The sequence below is a fragment of the Leopardus geoffroyi genome, chromosome D4 (genome assembly GCF_018350155.1).
Source record: "Leopardus geoffroyi isolate Oge1 chromosome D4, O.geoffroyi_Oge1_pat1.0, whole genome shotgun sequence".
In the NCBI taxonomy this organism is placed as follows: Eukaryota; Metazoa; Chordata; class Mammalia; order Carnivora; family Felidae; genus Leopardus; species Leopardus geoffroyi.
In genome coordinates this window covers 59,161,976-59,180,167 of record NC_059342.1, presented here as the reverse complement: position 1 = coordinate 59,180,167, position 18,192 = coordinate 59,161,976, and the positions used below count along the sequence as shown (strand labels likewise).

The 18,192-nt window shown below is 45.9% G+C and overlaps 1 protein-coding gene across 1 annotated transcript; it reads right to left on the bottom strand.

The window, feature by feature from the left end:
* Positions 1 to 1,502: 1,502 nt before the first annotated feature.
* POLR1E (RNA polymerase I subunit E) lies at positions 1,503 to 17,121 on the bottom strand. The gene is made up of 12 exons (XM_045469088.1): positions 16,911 to 17,121; positions 16,247 to 16,350; positions 14,953 to 15,029; positions 13,183 to 13,268; positions 10,968 to 11,026; positions 10,040 to 10,184; positions 7,856 to 7,963; positions 7,162 to 7,258; positions 5,099 to 5,232; positions 4,129 to 4,210; positions 3,323 to 3,454; positions 1,503 to 1,997 (listed from the first exon to the last, which is right to left on the bottom strand). The coding sequence occupies exons 1-12, from the start codon at positions 16,984 to 16,986 to the stop codon at positions 1,838 to 1,840; spliced, it is 1,260 nt and encodes a 419-aa protein (XP_045325044.1). The 5' UTR covers positions 16,987 to 17,121; the 3' UTR covers positions 1,503 to 1,837.
* Between the last annotated feature and the right edge of the window lie 1,071 nt (positions 17,122 to 18,192).

The window sequence follows — 18,192 nt, the reverse complement described above, 5'->3', positions numbered from 1 at the left end:
AAAGTTCAAGAAGAAAAAAAAAAATCTATTTCCTTCCCCCAAAGTTTTCACTTCTATAAATACACTCATCCAAATGGAGTGAAGACCATTCTTATGAAAACACTACCTGTCTGGAATTTGCAAGATAAACGACGACGTGCCCATCTTGCTTTCAAAGCACCAAAGCTCAAACAATGCCCTCCAGTAGCTTCTCTCTCAAGTAACACTCACTTATCCCCGAGGATTGTAACAGTAATACATGTATCTGGCAGAAAACTATGAAATTCCAGTTGACTCTTGAACATGGATTTGAACTTTGTGGATCCACTTACATGTAAATTTTTTCCCAATAAAGTACTGTGTGTTCCTAACATTTTCTTTTCTCTATCTTAAAGAATACAGTATGTAATACATATAATGTACAAAATACGTATTGCTTATCATTAAGGCTTACAGTCAAGAGTAGGCCATTAGTCAAATTTTGGGGGTGTCAAAAATTACACATGGGAGGCACTTGGGTGGTTCAGCTGGTTAAGCATCTGCCTCTTGATTTCGGCTCAGGCCATTATCTCACAGTTTGTGGGTCTGAGCCCCACATTGGGTTCTGCGTCGACAGTGTAGAGCCTGCTTGGGATTCTCTCTCTGCTTCCCTCTCTGCCCCTCCCCTGCTCGTGCACACGCTCTCTCTCAAAAATAAACTTAAAAAAAATTACACATGGATTTTTGACTGTGTGAGGGGTTGATGCCCCCTAACCCTGGATTATTCAAGGGTCAAATGCTCACAGAAAAAGGAAGCAAGATGGAGGCCAGCTTCTTGATCTTTTGGCTGTTAGTGCTGACAAGTAAAAGGGTGGAAATGTGGGGACTGAAAGCACTGGTGGCTGGACTCAGCATTGCAGTGTCGTCACCAGCCTCCGCAATCCAAGAAGCAGTCTGGGGCAGACGTGGCGTCTTGATGCCCGGCTGGCAACCCCAGCTGTGCACTTTTTTTTAAATGTTTATTTATTTACTTTGAGAGAGAGAATCCCAAACAGGCTCCATACCATTGCGGGCCTCGATCCCACAAACCGTCTTGATCTGAGCCCAGATCAAGAGTCAGATGGCCGACTGAGCCAGTCAGGTGCCCCCCAGCCGTGTGTTCTTGAACTCAGCAGAGCCAGGGGCAATCTCCCGATTCCCACCTGTGCAGCCCTTTCACAATTTTATAGCATTCTATCCATGCATCAAATCCTCTTTTTAAAGAGGTCTAGAACCATTTGTTTTCCATACTTCACTTTGATTCATCTCTCTCAAAAACGTGCTTTCAGAGCTGACCCCTGCCCTCTGTGGGCCCGAGCCAGGCAGAGTAACCGGCATTGTCAATCTCTTCCTCTGACCGGCTCCTCTGTTACAGCAGCCTCAAACTAAACTGGCCCCCTTCGGCAACCCCACGACACAGGTGACCCACAGCTACTGGGAAAGCCGGAGGCCTCCTCTTCCAGCCCAGCTGGGCTGCGTGGCCCTTCCAGACTAGGCATCACAGCTCTCTTCACAGCCCTCTTTATTAACACTGATCCATTAGATCTGGCCTAGGGTTCAGCCTGTGAGATCTGTTGGCTCGGACTTCCCCAGGCCCCACCCTCCCACAGGAACCGCCTGCCATTTATAATCACAGCGACACCAGAGGGGAGAGGTGAAGTCCAACATGGCCATCACTTTATGTTTCCACCGAACACAAGCACGACTTGAGATGCTGCTTCTGGCTTCGTACCCACGCCAAAGCAAGGCTTCTTTTTCCTTCTCATTTTAAAAATAAAAATAGAAATGAACACAAGTAGTGGCTCCGTGTGGCCAAAATGCTCCATCTGGAAAGCACCCTCTAGGTGATCCTCCTCCGCTTTGACTGGCGGTCCGAGGTCTGGGCTGGAGGCAGCGGGATGGACAGAGTGCCCAGTTTGTGATCCTCCTCCCCGCCAGCTGCCAGAGACACCCTTCTCTTAGAGATCTTCAGCCTCATGGCCCTCGCTATCTCCACCATCCTAAGGAGCAAACACACAGAACAAAAGGGAGGGAGTGTCCTCAGCAGGTCTGCCCTTGGCAGGGGGAGCAGCAGTCACACTCCGGCCCGTGAAGACAGAATCCCCAACGGCCACCAGGAGCAGAGCAGAGAAGCAGACAAGATCTGCTCCAGAGCCATCAAAAAGACAAGGTAATGTAATGTAATGTATCTTATTTATTTGTAAAAGATTTTTATTTTTAAGTAACCCCTACACCCAACGTGGGGCTCAAACTTACAACTCCGAGATCAAGAGCTGCACACTCCACTGAGCCAGCCAGGCGCCCCAAGACAATTTCATTTTAATGTGTTGCTATTAGCAAGTATCCATATAGGTGATGGAAAACCAGGTTATCTAGACACAATTAATAACTTTGTTTACTTCTGATAACCAGGATTGAGCACTTGCTAGAATTTTGCTAGAACTTTACAGGCTCCGAGCCTCTTGTTTCTCTTTTATTTTCCACCTCAATGCCTATTAGAATGCCTTTTGTGGACGGCCCTCAGGATAATCCCTCCAGGGACTGCTAGAAGAGCCCAGACAAGGGTATTCTCGCTGGCTCTCTTGGAACACCATCGGGGGCCTTGGATACCAGACGCTCTTAAATCACCCAAAGGCCAGCATATCCCACAGTTCAGGATCCTGGAAAGTTCTGCCTGCTTTGTCCGAATCCTTCCTAGCAAGGCTGGAAAAGGTCCAAGATCACAACTCTGCCAACTCTCCCAGGACCCTCCGAGCCTGTCCCTGCTCCTCAGCAAGGCTGTGGGGTCATAGAAGCCCCAGTGTGATATCCCTGACAAACAGTGGCCCCACCATGCCTGGCAGCCCCTTCCATCCGACTCTGAGGACATTCTTTTTGCTAGGCTGAAATTGGGTTCTCTTACAACTTCCACCCCTGGGCTCCACCCCTCAGGACCATACAGACCCCCTCTCCCCAGTGACAGCAATTCAGAGACTGCTGGGTTATACAGGGACAGAATGCTATGGGAAGGCTCAGGCTCGAAGCCCAACTATTCCCCCCTTCTTGGTCGTGTGACGCTGGGAGTCACTGACTTCTTTGAACTGAAGGTTCTCCCATTGGTTTTTAGGAAAATCACTGAGATGGTGACAGATTTAATACTGTGCGTAGAATAGACAAGGCACTTGGTAATGTCTTGGTTGTGTATCCATTTAATCACTCATTCGCTGACAACTGTCCTCTGGCCCGTATCAAATGTCCCCAGGTCCCTTGATGGTGCTTCCTGCTTTCCAGTAGTACTAGAAATACTAAGCACCCTACAGGGAGCTTATTACTCTGTTGCGCTCACCTTCTCTCGCTGAGCTTCAAGTCCCTCTGTAACAGTGTCAGGTCAATCTGGAAGTCGCTTATGTGCAAAGCCAGTATGATTACATACGCGGTGACCTTCGCCTTCATCGAATCCGAAATTAAGTTCCGTAGGCTACAAAATCAGTGGCAGTGAAGGAGAGACAGCGTTAAACTCTAAGATGATTATTCCAGAAGCGGAATAAAAACATCCAAGCCTGTTCTCATGCACATTCATTGTCTTCCCACCTTGGGGAGAAGAAATCTGAGCAACATTCCTTGTCCAGTCAAGGTACCCATGCCTTCAAGCACAGTGGGGCGATGAGCCAATCCCAGTGTTCCCTCCGAGTGGGCCACAGCTACATTTTCCCCAGGCACAGTTAGGGCTTCTCAAGGACACGGACCCTCTGAGCGTGTCCCCACTGCTCAGCAGGGAGGCTGGGAAAACAGTCATCCCAAACGCAAAGGGCACTGGCCTGCCCTTTTCTGCAACACTGCCTTTCCATAGAACATTGGTTCTATGAGATATTAGGAAAGGTTCCTTGGAGAAGTGTATGAAGTGAAAGAAGTCTCCAGCTGCAAGACTTCCCAGAGCCTCTAACGTGAACTTCTCCAAGGGAGACAGAGCATGTAATACATAGCGTTTCCTCAACCGATTTGAGGAAGACCCTTGCAAAGGGCAGTGAGTGCTCTCCTCAGCAGTGTCCGTGGACATGGGACTCAACCCATGCGCTCGTCCCCACTCCCACTGCCCTCCCCAGCCCGCTTTCTCCTTTAGAGGCAGGAGCCCCAGAAGCCAATCCCCCTGACCTGCCGTTGTTGTAGGTCAAGCAGGTGAAGTGCTTCAGCAGTTTGGTGCTGATGATGTGGGGGACCCCAGGTCCCAGGGCACCTACAACACAAAGCTGAGTTTGAGCATGTTTCCAAACCCTCACACCATAGCATCTCCATGAGGAGATGCTGGCCAGCAGTTGGGCCACTGCAATGAATGGAGCCATGTGGTAAGAGAAGCAGGGCCCATGAAACAGAAGAGCCACTTCCCAATGAAAACTGCACACGCCCGAGAGACGATTGTGATGGGGCAGAGATAGGGAGGAAAACCACTCTAATGAGGCCTAAAGATCTAGAATTCCTAAGATGTTACAAAGCAAAATAGATAGTGGAGAAAGCCCAAGGAGAGGGAAAGGAGGAGAGACTGAAATGCGAAAATACGAAGCAGGCAAATCCTGAAAACTGTTACAGACTCTTGGGAGCTCAATCACAGTAACAAGACGGCATCACCTTGTGCCTAAAACCACAGGTGGGTTTCCAGCGCTGGGTGGATGTAGGGCATCCAGCATGGCCCTAGACATGTGACACGTGTTATCAGCGGGAATTGACTCTCTTCCTTGTCAGTCAGAAATATGCGGACACACATAAACCTGCCATAAGCCGTCATATGAACAAAGCCAGTTTTTCTCCCCAGAGAGCTCACGTTTGCCCAACAGTCCCTTAAAATTTTCATGATTTGACTGGATACTATACTTTGCCCCATGCAGACGAGAAGTAGTGGATGCCAGCTCTGAACAAAGGTACAACCCAGCCTATCCCCATTTTCAGAAGAGGAGAGAGCTGGGCCGGTCCTTTCAGTCTGCCGGCATGACTACAGGAACCTCACTTTTACACTGTCACAAATAAAGATCGAGACAATCATATCCATTTTCTTCTCTCATTACAGCCAGTCTAATAGACAAGTAACAGGCTAGAAATAACTAGAATAAAATGTCTATCATGGACTTACTTTTCCGCTTAATCACTTTTTGTGCTCGAAATTTGATGAGCGTGTCCAGAAACCATATGCATCGGGCCTGGCGGTCTCGGCTCTCCTCATCAGATGGCAAAGACTTCAACGCTTCTATGACAAAGGAGCAGTGGCTAAAACGGGGGAAGAGACAATGGAGGGATGCATGAGACCAGCTCTGTCAGGAGCCATTCATGCTGTCAATGAAAACAGCAGGCATCCTTCACAGCTGATACACACTCAACAGTCGAGGAAGGGCCGTCCTATCAACGCTCCTTATAACACAGTGAGCATGGTTTAGTGCCAAGGCAGTAAAGGACTAGACAGTAAATATTTGTGGTTTGTGGGCCATATGGTCTCTGTTCCATCTACTCAAAGCTGCCACTGCAAAAGCAGGCATTAATAATACATAAATCAATGACCATGGCTGTGTTCCAATAAAACTTTATTCACAGACAGCAGGCCAGACTTGGCACACAGGCCGTGGTCTGCCCCATCCTGATGTAGTGGTCTGGAGCACAGCTCTTGAGTTAAAATGCCTGGTTTTGAACCCCCTCTCTGCCATTCAGTGGCCTGGGCAAGTTTCTGTACATCTTCTATACATCTCTGTACATCATCTCCATCTAAAAATTTAAGGCAATGATAGTAGTAGCCTCAGAGTAGGGGCTTTCTGTGCATTAAATGAGATAATGCAAGTAAAGTGTCTAGAACAGTACTTGGCACATGTAAGAGCTCCATCTATGTTAGCTATTATTTTTATGTACTATTCTACCACTATGAGGATCCTGGACTCAGAGAGATAACGAAGCTCTTTAAGAAAGTGGCCTCGTTTTACAGATAGGAAAACTGAGGCTCAGCGGAGGGAAGATCACACAGATCACACCATACCTTGGGCAGAGCTCAGGGACTTATTTCTTCAAACTCAACCCAGAGCTCATTCCTGCACCTGCTGCTGAACCACAACTACATTAAGACAACCAAGAACCAGTAATAAACTTTTCTGGAAATGCATCTTTGGAGGGGAAAAAAAGCACTTTCAAAACTCAAGGAACTTGGGGCACTGGGTGGCTCAATCGTTTAAGCCTCTGACTCTTGATTTCAGCTCAGGTCATATCTCATGGTTCATGAGTTCAAGTCCTGCATCAGGCTCTGCACTGAAAGTGTAGAGCCTGCTTGGGAGTCTCATTCTCTCTCTCTGCCCTTCCCTCCCCTTAAAAAAATCAGGGAACCAACCTAAGGTTTGTAATTTTTTATTTTCTCAGGATAAAATTATTAAAAGGAAAAAAGAGCAAAAAAATTCCACTATCATCAAAAAAAAAAAAAAAAAAAAAAAAAAAAAGCTGCTTTTGAAGGCCCAAGGAGGGTGGAGAGATAATCTGAATTATTTAAAATATACAGTACTTATTTATTTTTTTTAAGTTTATTTATTTTGAGACAGAGAGAGAGAGAGCGGGCGAGCATATGTGGCATGAGTTGGGGAGGGGCAGAGAGAGGGAGAGCATCCCAAGCAGGCTCTGTACTCCTGATTTGGGGCTCGAACTCATGAACTGTGAGATCATGACTTGAGCCGAGATTAAGTGTTGGCCGCTTAACCAACTGAGCCATCCAGGCACCCTTTAAAATATACAGTATTTAAATACATAAATTTAACTTTAAGTTAAAATGCTCACTCAGCACACCATCACTTCCCCTGGCACCTACTCGCAGGCTCGCACTTGGGCCCCACCCCACTGGTGACAATCACTATCAGCATAACACTGGGGACACGGGCCAGCTCTAGTTCCAAGCCCCAGACCACAAGGCCCCACCACCCTCTGCCCAGCCACAGGCTCCAGGTACTCAGAGGCCACCTCTCTCTCCCTTGAATGCCACCCACAGCCTTGGGACAAGAAGCCTGAAGGCCCAAACATTTTCAAGAAAACACTGGCTCGTTCACGTTGAAATGCTGAAAAGACATACACCCTCACTGACTGACATCCCTAAAAGTCCGCTTCACCTGACTACTGTCATGTTCTGACATCACTGCCCCAGACACTCCATCCACCCAGGGGGTTGAGGGGTACCTGTTCTCTTCAATCATCTTCAGGATCTCCTCTGATGAGACATTCCTGAAAGCTTCAGATGGGCTTTGAAGAGCTTCATACTCAGCAGGGGAGAGAACTAGTCACAGGTCAAGAACACAATCTGACCAAAATGGCAATATCCAACTGGCTAGCTCATCTCAGAGGGGCCTCATTTTAGAGATGGGACAGCTGAGGCCCAGATGGGGGAAGATCACATAATACACTGGGGCTGAGCGCAGGGTCTCGGTCCTTCAGACTCCCAGCCCAGAGCCCATTCCCTGCCTGGGCTTTTCTGCCTCCCCGGCTTATCACAAAGCTACCGCAGGCATTTTCCCTCTGACCAGATGCACAAGTAGGGAAATTCTATGCTCCAACCCTACCTTTTACAAATCAGTCTGTCTTAGACTTAAGGCACTAGTTGACTTAGAAGTCTTATCCTGACTACTGACAGAGAGTGACCTCAGCACTTTGCTGAGGAATGGGTTTGAATCTCAGGGGCGGAGGGCCAGTCCCACAGCTGGTGAGGAAGCCTAGCTGACTACCCAGCGACAGCGCTGGAGCGAGCGCAAAGGTCTGGATGTAGCTTCCGTGAGCATCACGGGACCACCAACACACCAGAGAGCCTGTCTGCCCACTCATGTATACACGTCCCAACCTGGGAAATAAAGCAGCGTTTCTACTGCAACAAGGATACGGTCTTCAAATTTATACACGTCTTCAGGCTTGGCTGCATCAGCGTGGCAGGGAGGAAGGTACAGGGAGTCATCTTGCAGTTCATCACGGATGGCATCACTGACCAGAGCTTTTTAATAAAGGAAGAGATGGTGTCGGTATCATCCATTTGGCTGCAGGTTCCCCAATACACTATAACTTATGTCCTCAAGATCGTAACTGGTCCGGAAAGCTCCTCATTGGAATGCTTCTGCCAATGTGGCCTGACCTCCCCATCAGGCTGACAGCTCCAGCTATCATGACACAAACCTAACCAGGCACTGGAGAAGGTGCACACGGTGTGGTCCCCCTCAAGCGACTTGTAATATAGTTGGGAAAGGCAGGTGTACCGATAAGTATTTACAATACAAGAGAAGCTAAAAGTGAGGGATATTCAAAAGAGTCTTTAATGGCTCCAGAAAACTTCCCCACATATTGTGAGTAAAAATAAAAAACCAGAATATAAAACTGTGAACTAGCCTACAAGGATAACCATTAAGAATTAAGTATGCATATAGACGTGGACAGATAGGAATACGGGAAAATTATAATAGTCGGTCTGGAAAAATGATGAGAAACGGGTGAATTATTTTTCTTTTTAGACGTCCTTTGATAGCTGACAGTAAACTCAACAAAAACATTAAAAAATTTACTCATGTAAATGCAACAAAAACATTAAAAAATGTCCTCATGTGGGGCACCTGAGTGCTCAGTCGGTTAAGCGTCCGACTTCAGCTCAACTCATGATGTCACGGTTCGTGAGTTCGAGCCCTGCGTCAGGCTCTGTGCTGACAGCTCAAAGCCTGGAGTGTGCTTCAGATTTTGTGTCTCTTTCTCTCTGCCTCTTTTTCTCTCTCTCAAAAATAAACACTAAAAAAATATTTTTTTAATTTACTAATGCTTTCAAATAAATGGAGAGACATATTTTTATGTTCCTGGGTAAGAAAACATAATATTATAAAGATGATGATTCTCTCCATATTAATCTCAATTGCGTTTTGAGGGAATTTGACAAAATAATTAAGATCACCCGGGGAAAAAGCATGTTACTCTAATGTTTGCAAAAAATAAAAGGAAGGAGTAGGAGGAACTTGCCCTATCAGAAAATAAACCGGATGATGAGGCTACTGAAATCAAAACAGCCTCATGCTGCCACGGGAACAGAATGGACAATGGAACAGAACACAGACAGAATGTGCTAAAGTAAGAAGGAGGACTTTCTAAATCATCTTCTACAAGAAAAGGATGGAGTTGGGGACAGCTGGTTAATCATTTAGAAAATATAAAATTAGGTCTCTACCATATGCCAAAATAAGTCTTAAGCTTTAAATGTAAAAAGTAAAATGATGAAAGTACTGCAAGAAAACATAGGAAAATATTTATATGATCAGAGGGTTTGGAAAGATTTTCTCAAAATTACTAAAATCCCACTCTAATAGAAAAACCGCTCTTGGGGCGCCTGGGTGGCGCAGTCGGTTAAGCGTCCGACTTCAGCCAGGTCACGATCTTGCGGTCCGTGAGTTCGAGCCCCGCGTCAGGCTCTGGGCTGATGGCTCGGAGCCTGGAGCCTGTTTCCGATTCTGTGTCTCCCTCTCTCTCTGCCCCTCCCCCGTTCATGCTCTGTCTCTCTCTGTCTCAAAAATAAATAAACGTTAAAAAAAAAAAATTAAAAAAAAAAAAAAAAAAAAAAAGAAAAACCGCTCTTATGTAAACCTTCTCTTACGTTCTTATAATGCATTTGAGCAATAAATACATTTTTAATAATACAATTAAATACTCAAGCTGCTGACGAATTTAGGAACAGAAAAAGGTCCACTGGCACCAAAGTGAAGCCCTGTCTCCAGAGGGTTAACCAGCACCAGCATCACCTTGGTCTTTTTCCCCAAAACCTCCCTGTGCCCAGAGCACCCTGCCAGCTGGAACCCTGGCACCAAGGACACGCATACACACATCCATTCCCGTGCCTGTCTCCTCTACTTGGCTGGAAGCTCCCCAAGGGCAGATGTTTCTTACTACTTCCAGAGTCTGTTCCCAGGAAAGCACTCAGTGAGAGGAAGGAATCCAGCCCGAATGCCCATTATTTCCATCTGTGGGGCAGGTAAAAGATCTCAAGAGAAGAGAAAGTGGTCTCTATGAGCAGACTCTTACCCGGGTCCCAGCTGCTTACCAGTCACACCCTTTGCATCAATAATATTCTCTGCGGCTTTAGCTACTGCACAATTCAGAGATTCATTGCCAACTCTGTTCATTCTTCTGGAATTCAAAGCCCGCTTCTGTTTGGTGGTTCCAAAGGCTTCGATGCAAGAATCCATCTGTGTAGGGACAAATGTGGTCTGTCTAGGGACAGGTTGGGCACTACTATTCCTGTGTGACTATGGGGAAACCCTCGACCTTTCTGAGCCATGATTATTACCTCACTTGCAAATTGGGCTGAACCATATGTATCTATCTCCCAGGCTTCTTGTATTAACAGATCTGAAGTACTTGCTTTATAAACTGTCAGGGGGTATTTACAAATCAACAGTGTCTCCATTTGTAAAGTAAAAAGACCAGAATTAGGATTGGTAAATCTGTGGCATACAGCTTACTGTTTTCCAGCCCTGTACCCATAGCAGATGTTGCTAATCACTCATTCTTTCCCTCTGAGCCTGAAGACAGCCTCATACCCGCTCTCAACACTGCTCCAGGCAGTACTGAAGATTCAATCAATTGCCATCCTGGGGTGAGATGAGCTTTGCAGAAACCGCCTACCTTGAAAATCTTGAAGTTTACTTTTGTTTTAATGAGAAAGTTTCCAGGCTACAACCAGTATTTTCTGAAACTTGGATTAAATCCAAAACCAAGTATTATGCTACACCTATATCAGCCCAGAGAACCAGTTCCGCACACTGGCAGAGAGCAGCGTATAGCTGTCCCACATGGAAGGATGGCTCTGTGAGGCCATGGAGGCCTCTGCAGGTGGCCTGGCCAGAGAACCACAGACTGAACGAGCTGGGAGCAGCCCTATGTTCGGCCAGCTCATTATACTGATGGGAAAACGCAAGGCCTAGAAGGAACGCATTTCGGGTCCCACATCTCAGTTCTGTCACACTTACCTTTTCTCTAAAAGTTTTGGCCTCATTCTCTCGTGTCGAGTCACTCTCGACTGATTCATCTATCAAAACACAAAACAAACAAAAACAGAGAGGAAAAAAAAAGTGAGCTGTAAGGCCCACAGATTATAATAGTGTTTAATATTTATTTTAACAGCCAATCTCAGAAAAACAGATTTCTTTACTTCAGGATTTCCCAGAGTTTAATATAATGGATCCTGAAAACAATTAGTCTGTGGCTTTAGTACAGTCAGAGGATTTGGAGAATAAATTAAGAAGTCAAATGAGGGGGTCATCTGGTCCAACTGTTCATTTTACAAATAAGGAAAAATGAAGCCTCCAGATGAAATAATTTGCCCCAAGTCTGTTGACCAGGCAGTGGCCAAAATGGGATTAGAAACTAAGTCCTTGGTTCTTTCCAGTAAATAGTTTTGCCCTCCTTATAAAAGACCTAAAAGTAGGTAAGCATAAATGTGAGGTATGTATTACTTACATAAAGCTCTCAAATCTCCCATAAGTATTTATATATAAGGGGCAGTATAATCTAGTGGACACAGGAGCATAAGCTCTAGAGTGACCTTGCCCGAGTCTCAATCCCAGGTCATATATACATACATGACATGATATGGTACTTTATATAGACATAGATAGCAGCATTGTGTCCCTGCCAAGTTGGTTCACTTCTGTGCCAGTTTTGTCATTGATAAAACAACCAGAGGGTTATGTGAAGTAAATGATGTAGTGCACTGAAAGTGCTTAGAACAGTGCCTAGCACATAGGCACTTAATAAATGTTGCATGTGTGTGCATGTATATGTATACACATACATATGTGTGTGTGTATATATATTTATATATATATACACATACACACACACTGTCCCAAATAAACCATTATTTACACATTTTTTTACATGTAAAAACAAAAATTTGTTTAATCAGCAAATTAATGAACAATTTCCTTTGCCTCTTGGGAAGTCGGTAGAGCATTTGGAGGATAATCTAAATACAGTTACATATGTTTGCAAAGCAAGGAATTCTTTTTTTTTTAAGTTTGTTTGCTTATTTTTGAGACAGAGAAAGAGAGAATCTCAAGCAGGATCTGCACTGTCAGCACAGAGCCCGATACAGGGCTCAATCTCATGAACTGTGAGATCATGACCTGAGCCAAAGTTGGACACTTAACCTACTGAGCCACCTAGGTGCCCACAAAGCAAGGAATTCTTAACCTATAGGCTACGGATCCCTGAAATTCACAGATGGGTTTCAGGACTCAAATGCCCTTTACAACTGTATGCAAAATCTCATACATATTCTTGTATATTGTGTATGTTTCCAGGAGGTAGGTCCAGGTCCCTCAGATTCTCGAAAGCACTGGCACCGCTGCTCTGCGGGAATGAAGTTGGAACCACTGTCTCTGAAGGTATCTGGCAGATCCACCAAGACCCTAGCAATCCTTCCTCATCTCTACCCTCCTCACCATGGTTCACAGTATTTAAGATTTAGAGAACAGGAACCCCTTGAGTCTGACCCTCCAACCTTCTGGAAGATCCCACTCCAGTCTGGAGCATTCTGAGATGCCAAAGCAGAGAAACAGTACAAGTTCTCCCTCTGGATTAGGGTAAAAATGGATCTCTGCCTAAATTAGAAAGCACAGAGGGGCACCTGGGTGCCTCAGTCGGTTAAGCATCTGACTCCTGATTTCAGCTCAGGTCATGATATCACAGTTTGTCACGGAGCCCACTTGGGATTCTCTCTCTACCTCTCCCTTGTTCTCTCTCTCAAAATAAAAAAAATAAATAAATAAATAAAAATGAAAAGTTACTGTCCAACCCATAAGTAACTCCCATCACCTGCTAGAGACCCTAAAACCTCTACTCCAACCAGAACAGTTAAGAGTTTTAAAAAAGGCCTTTGAATGAAAAAAAATATTGGACATGCCCTCCAATATTCTGCTCCGATCATTGCTCAACTGACTTTAACTAAAATTATTTTCTGATCTCAAATCTGTAAACACTGAAGGGACAGGATCTGTGTCTGTTTTGCTACATCCCCAGCCCCTAACCTGTGCCTGGAACATAGTAGGTCATCAATAAATATTTGCAGAAAGGCACCCTTTTAAAAATAAGTACAAAATATGTTTTACAAATCGACAACTAACTCGTCCAGCAAACCTAAAATATACAGTGTTTTTGTGAGCCTTCATGACTGGGACCTACCTGAAAACAGTGGCTGCATGTTGAACAATTCAGCATCATACACCTCCATCTGGCCGGAGGTCTTGTTCAGGACTCCCACAAAGTGCCTGAATAAAGAAGGAGTAATACCAATGGTAATGGATTATGCAAAAGGTATTGTTTATACAACTTCCTTTTTCCTGCTTAAAAGTACTTAAGGGTCTTTCTGCCCCAATGCACTTGAGGAACACATCACTTGTTGCTGAGTAACCATGATCCCCAAGAGCAGCAATTCTTAGCATGAGAGGGAAAGGAGCGAAGGAAGGAGGGAATTCAAGAGGTGGTTCTGGAAGAAAAAAAAAATGCTACCAGGTGATTCTGGTAGCCAATCACACTTGTGCTCATTGCTGTAGTGGGAAGCTATTTGGAGATATAAAAATCTAGAATTACACTAGAATTTACTGCACATGTAAATTTTACGGAGGCAAAGACAAGTAAAACCTTGGTAATTATGGGGAGAAGACCAATCTGAACTAGAGAATCTTTGTAAGGGCATGATGTGGTGTTAATGGTTTTAAGTACATACACATTAATCTGACCTCTAGCAGGGTGGTTTAATGGGGGCTTTGAAAAGGCCTTTTTTGTGCTTCACGGCTGGACACTATCAGAGGAACACTGCCTGTGTTATGCCAGCGCCTGACGGTTACAGTCTGTTCGGGTGAACAATCTTCATTGCACCCGGGGAGAGAGCGGGGGTCAGTGAAGGACAGAGCTGCCCAAAGTCAGTTGATCAGTAGTAGAGCTGGATAGAAACCCTGGAGTCTTTGACACTACCAAATGCTTTTCTTGGAGTTAGTTCCAGGAAAAATTTCTGGCAAGCTTTGGCCTATTGATCACATATTCCAAATAAGTGGAGACGGCTGCCTTTTGGAAACAAGACAATTATAAAGGATACTGCAAATTAATGAGGTGGTCAAAAGGTACTTTCAGTTACAAAATAAATAAGCCCTGGGAATGTAATGTACAGCATGGTGACTGTAGCTAATAATACTATATTGTATATTTAAAAGTTGTTGAGAATAAATCTTAAAAGTTCTGATCATAAGAAAAAAATTCTAACTATGTGTGGTAATGGATGACTATACTTACTGTGGTGACCACTGTGCAATATATACAAATATCTAATCATTATGCTATATACCAAAACTAATATGTTATATTATATCTCAATTTTTTTAATTATTATTTTTAAAATTTTATTTTATTTTTAAAAAATGTTTATTTATTTAGTCTGGCCAGGGTTGGGGGGGGGGCGCAGTTAGGGAGGGGCAGAGAGAGGGAAAGAGAGAATCCCAGGCAGGCTCTGCACTGTCAGCCCAGAGCCTGATGTGAGGCTCGATCCCCCAAACCTCAAGATCATGACCTGAGCCAAAATTAAGAGTTGGACACTTCACCAACTGAGCCACCCAAGCACCTCTAAGATTTTATTTTAAAGTAATCTCTATATTCAATGTGGGGCTCAAAATCACAACCCCGAGATCAAGAGTCACACACTCCACTGACTGAGCCAGCCAGGCACTCCTAAAAAATTGTAAATGAATGAGATTTGTTAGGAAATCCAACAAATGTAACTCATTTTCCTTTCTCAGGCATGTCCACATGCTGCTGTGAGGACCTCTGGATCTGGGAACAAGGGACATGGTAAACCTCTCCAGATTTCCCCCACTGTCCCTAAAATAAAGAGCAAACACAGTAGTGCCAGGCTCACCACCACTATCCTCCTCCTCCCGCTGTCCCTTCCCCTATCCCTACCTGCACAGAGTGTTGCATTTGAGGGCTCCAGTCCCAAAATTGTTTCCCACATAGGAAAGTCTGTCTGTTTCAGCTGCCTAAAATGTAAAGGGAAAAAAACATCACTACAACCAATATTGAAAGGTATTAAGCATCTTGTCTCCCTTTCCCACATTTGCAAAAGCTTTAGAATCCAGAACCAGTGGATTAGAAGCAGAGAGCCTCCGGGAGATGAATCTAGTCCCACCGTCCAAGTGAATCTGGGTGTCCCTAGGAGAAAGGCAAGAGGACTTTTGAAAGGGAAGCCCCAGACGGTGCTGGCTTCTATGTGGTCTGAAAAGTTCTCAGGGGAATTGCACCACAGGACTCGGGAGAGAGGTCCTGGGGTCCCAGCGCTTAGAGACATGCTACAAAATGGTTCTGCCAGCAACCTCTGGGCCCAAAGTCCAAGCCCTTCCTGAGCTTCTTGGCCCATTTCTCCCAGGACTATTCCTTATATATTCACAGGACTATGGAAACAGCTGATTCATTCCTCAATCACAGTCAAGCTTTTCTGCTTCCCTGTTTGTCCTTGCCATCCTCTCCACTTGGAATACTAAACCTCAGCTGTCAAACCCTCCTCTACCCTTCAGAGCTCAGCTCCAATGTACTTTCTCCCGGGGAAGGCCTTCTGGCAAGCAGAGACTTCTCTGACTGAGCTCACTCTCCCTCCGCCAGGCTCTGAGCTTGTCTGCTTGTAGAAGTTACTGAACTCAAAACCAGTTCTCATCTCTCTACATCAGTGGTTCTCAACCGGGGGAAATCCTCTTCCGGGGATATCTGGGAATGTTTGATATTCTGACTGTCACAACTACAAGGTGCTACTGGTATCTAGTGGTTAGAGACCAGGGAAGCCGTTGAATGTCCTGCAATGCACAGGATGGGCCAACAACAAAGAATTATCTGGATCCAAATGTCAATGGTGCCAAGGTTGAAAAACCGTGCTCTAGAGTATGAGCTCCCTCAGAGTGGGGCCAGGTCCTACCTAGCTGTTTCCCTTGCAGCTTACAGCATAGGGCCATGTGGGTGTTCAACCAATGCTTGTCAAATGAATAAATCAATGAAAGGCCGTCACTTCACCAAAAGTACATAACTGAATGGAGCCTGTCCCCACACCCCTGACCTGCTGGGACTCACAGGAGTTCTTCAAAGGCCCGTTTGCTATCCACCACCACCCCTTTCTCCTCCTGCTTTGTCCCACATCCACCCGCACTCAAGCGCCTCTAGGCCTCCAGAGGCCTGCAGAGTGGAGCCAATTGGCCACTGTAGCACTTACCAGGATCCGCTGACCTCTCTTCCTGGGGTTTGTGGAGTCATTGCTCTTGTACAAGGTAAAGCGCATGTTGCCTGGATTCTGCAGCTTCCCATTGGAGAACTGGACTGTAAGATTGCAGCCCGAGAATGAGATGGAAGTAGAAGGACCCACAGTGTATGCTGGGGAGGACCTGGACTGTCCTTGGGAGGGAGCGACTGAAGGAACGGGGATGGTAAGGAAGCCCAGGTCCTGACCTAAAGGGGGGCTGAAGGAGGTCCTGGTCCAGTTGGGAAGAGATGGAGAAGTGAGGGCAGTGCTGGGGAAGGGCTGTGGTAGAAGGGAATAACTAGGGGAACAGAGCTGAGGAGACCTGGGCCAGAGCTAGAGAGAAAGGGGAATTTCTGCCCAATAGAGAGGAGGAGATGGGGCAGGTGAGTGGGGAGGAGACGACAGGTACAGCTTTGGAGAAGAGGGTGTCTGGGATATCCTCATCCAGAGGAAGTGGTGACAGAAAGATGGTGGGATGGCAGAGGAGCCCAGGCCAAGTCCCAAGTAGTGGAGGAGACTAAAGGGGGTCTCGGTCCAGCGGGGAAAGGGGCCCGACAGGGGCGGGAGGACTGTAGAGGCACCCAGACGGAAGGGGAGAGAGCTACGGGGAACTCCGCTCCGGCGCCGCAGTCTTTACCCAGTACTGCTCTGTGGCTGTCGTCGGGCTCCCCACAGTACAGCCACCTCGCACTCGACAACACCTCCGCCGCCATCTCGCCAGTCCGGTCGCCAAGGTTAGGCGTTTACACGAACACCCCCGGGCCGTGTTTGCCACTCCACATGCGACAGCAGGGCAACAGGACGGAAGAGGCGCGGCCTCACCCGCTCCGCCCCGCGCGTGCGGAGCCGGCGTGGCTCCTCCCCCCCGGCACCGCCCCCTACTCGCTCTCCCCGGGAATGCGGAGGCGCCGTTCCCGCCCACTCTTCGCCCCGCCCCGGAGAGGCGAGACTTCTGCCCACTACAGGCACCAGTCCTCTTTGCTGAACTAGCGCTCTGCCTGCGCGTTGAGGCTTGTGTGGGACTAGGAATCACCAGAGCCGAAGGGCCAAAGAAGCTCCTGTAAGCGTGGACCCAAAGAAGGGCATTTTTGAAGGGCAAGAAGTCAGGTCGTCTCGTCTGTTATCCAAGTTGCTTTCTTTCAAGATTCCACAAACGAGGTCACTAATCGTCCCAATAGTTTTTGCAGCAGAAAGAACCTGTCGGAAAACACAGGTTGCATTTAGTTGCCATAGCCCTTTAGTTTCCTTCAACCCAGAACAGTCCCTCACTCTGACTATAAACTTTAAATTTTAAAGATTACAGACCAGTTATTTTGTAGAATGCCCCACAATCTGGATTTTTCTAATGTTTCCAAGTGATTAGTTCCAGGTTATGCATCTTTGGCAGGATTATTACAGATACGATGCTGTTCTTCTCACTGTATTCTATTAAGTGGCACACAATTTCGATTTGTCTCATTACTGGTTATAATAACTTTGACCACTTAAACCGCTTACAGGTTTCTCTGCTATAAAGGTATTCTTTTCCTTTTATAATTTCACTTTGTGCCTGCCCCTTATTTTGTGGGCAGGTATTTAGAAACTAAGTAAAAATCCTGTGCATCACACTACCAATTTATTCATTTATTTATTTGCATCAGTCTGGACTTGTAGATTCCTATCTTATTCATTAGATTAGAATCTGCTACTATCATTTATTTTCAGGTTCAAATTATATCAGATTGGGCCAATGGGAACCCCATTAGGCCAGTTTCTGTGTTCTAGTAACATGTCCACATCATTTTTTTTGAACATGTCCTTACTTTCTGGCACAAGATATTTCAGCTTATCTTGTAGTTTCCCTGCCCCAGCCCTGGAATCACTCATTTTTCCAAAGAGTTCTGGTTTCTTTTGGTAGGGAATGGTATTTAGAAACCAAG

What these genes read in the sequence shown, in the direction of transcription:
- POLR1E (XM_045469088.1), bottom strand. Translation starts at nt 16,986, where the DNA reads ATGGCGGCGGAGGTGTTGTCGAGTGCGAGGTGGCTGTACTGTGGGGAG. An exon ending in CGTGTATAAATTTGAAGACC is followed by an intron (nt 7,259 to 7,855) that starts GTATCCTTGTTG and finishes ACCTGTGACTAG; the next exon opens with TTCTCTCCCCTGCTGAGTAT. An exon ending in TTGACCTACAACAACGGCAG is followed by an intron (nt 3,455 to 4,128) that starts GTCAGGGGGATT and finishes CTGATTTTGTAG; the next exon opens with CCTACGGAACTTAATTTCGG.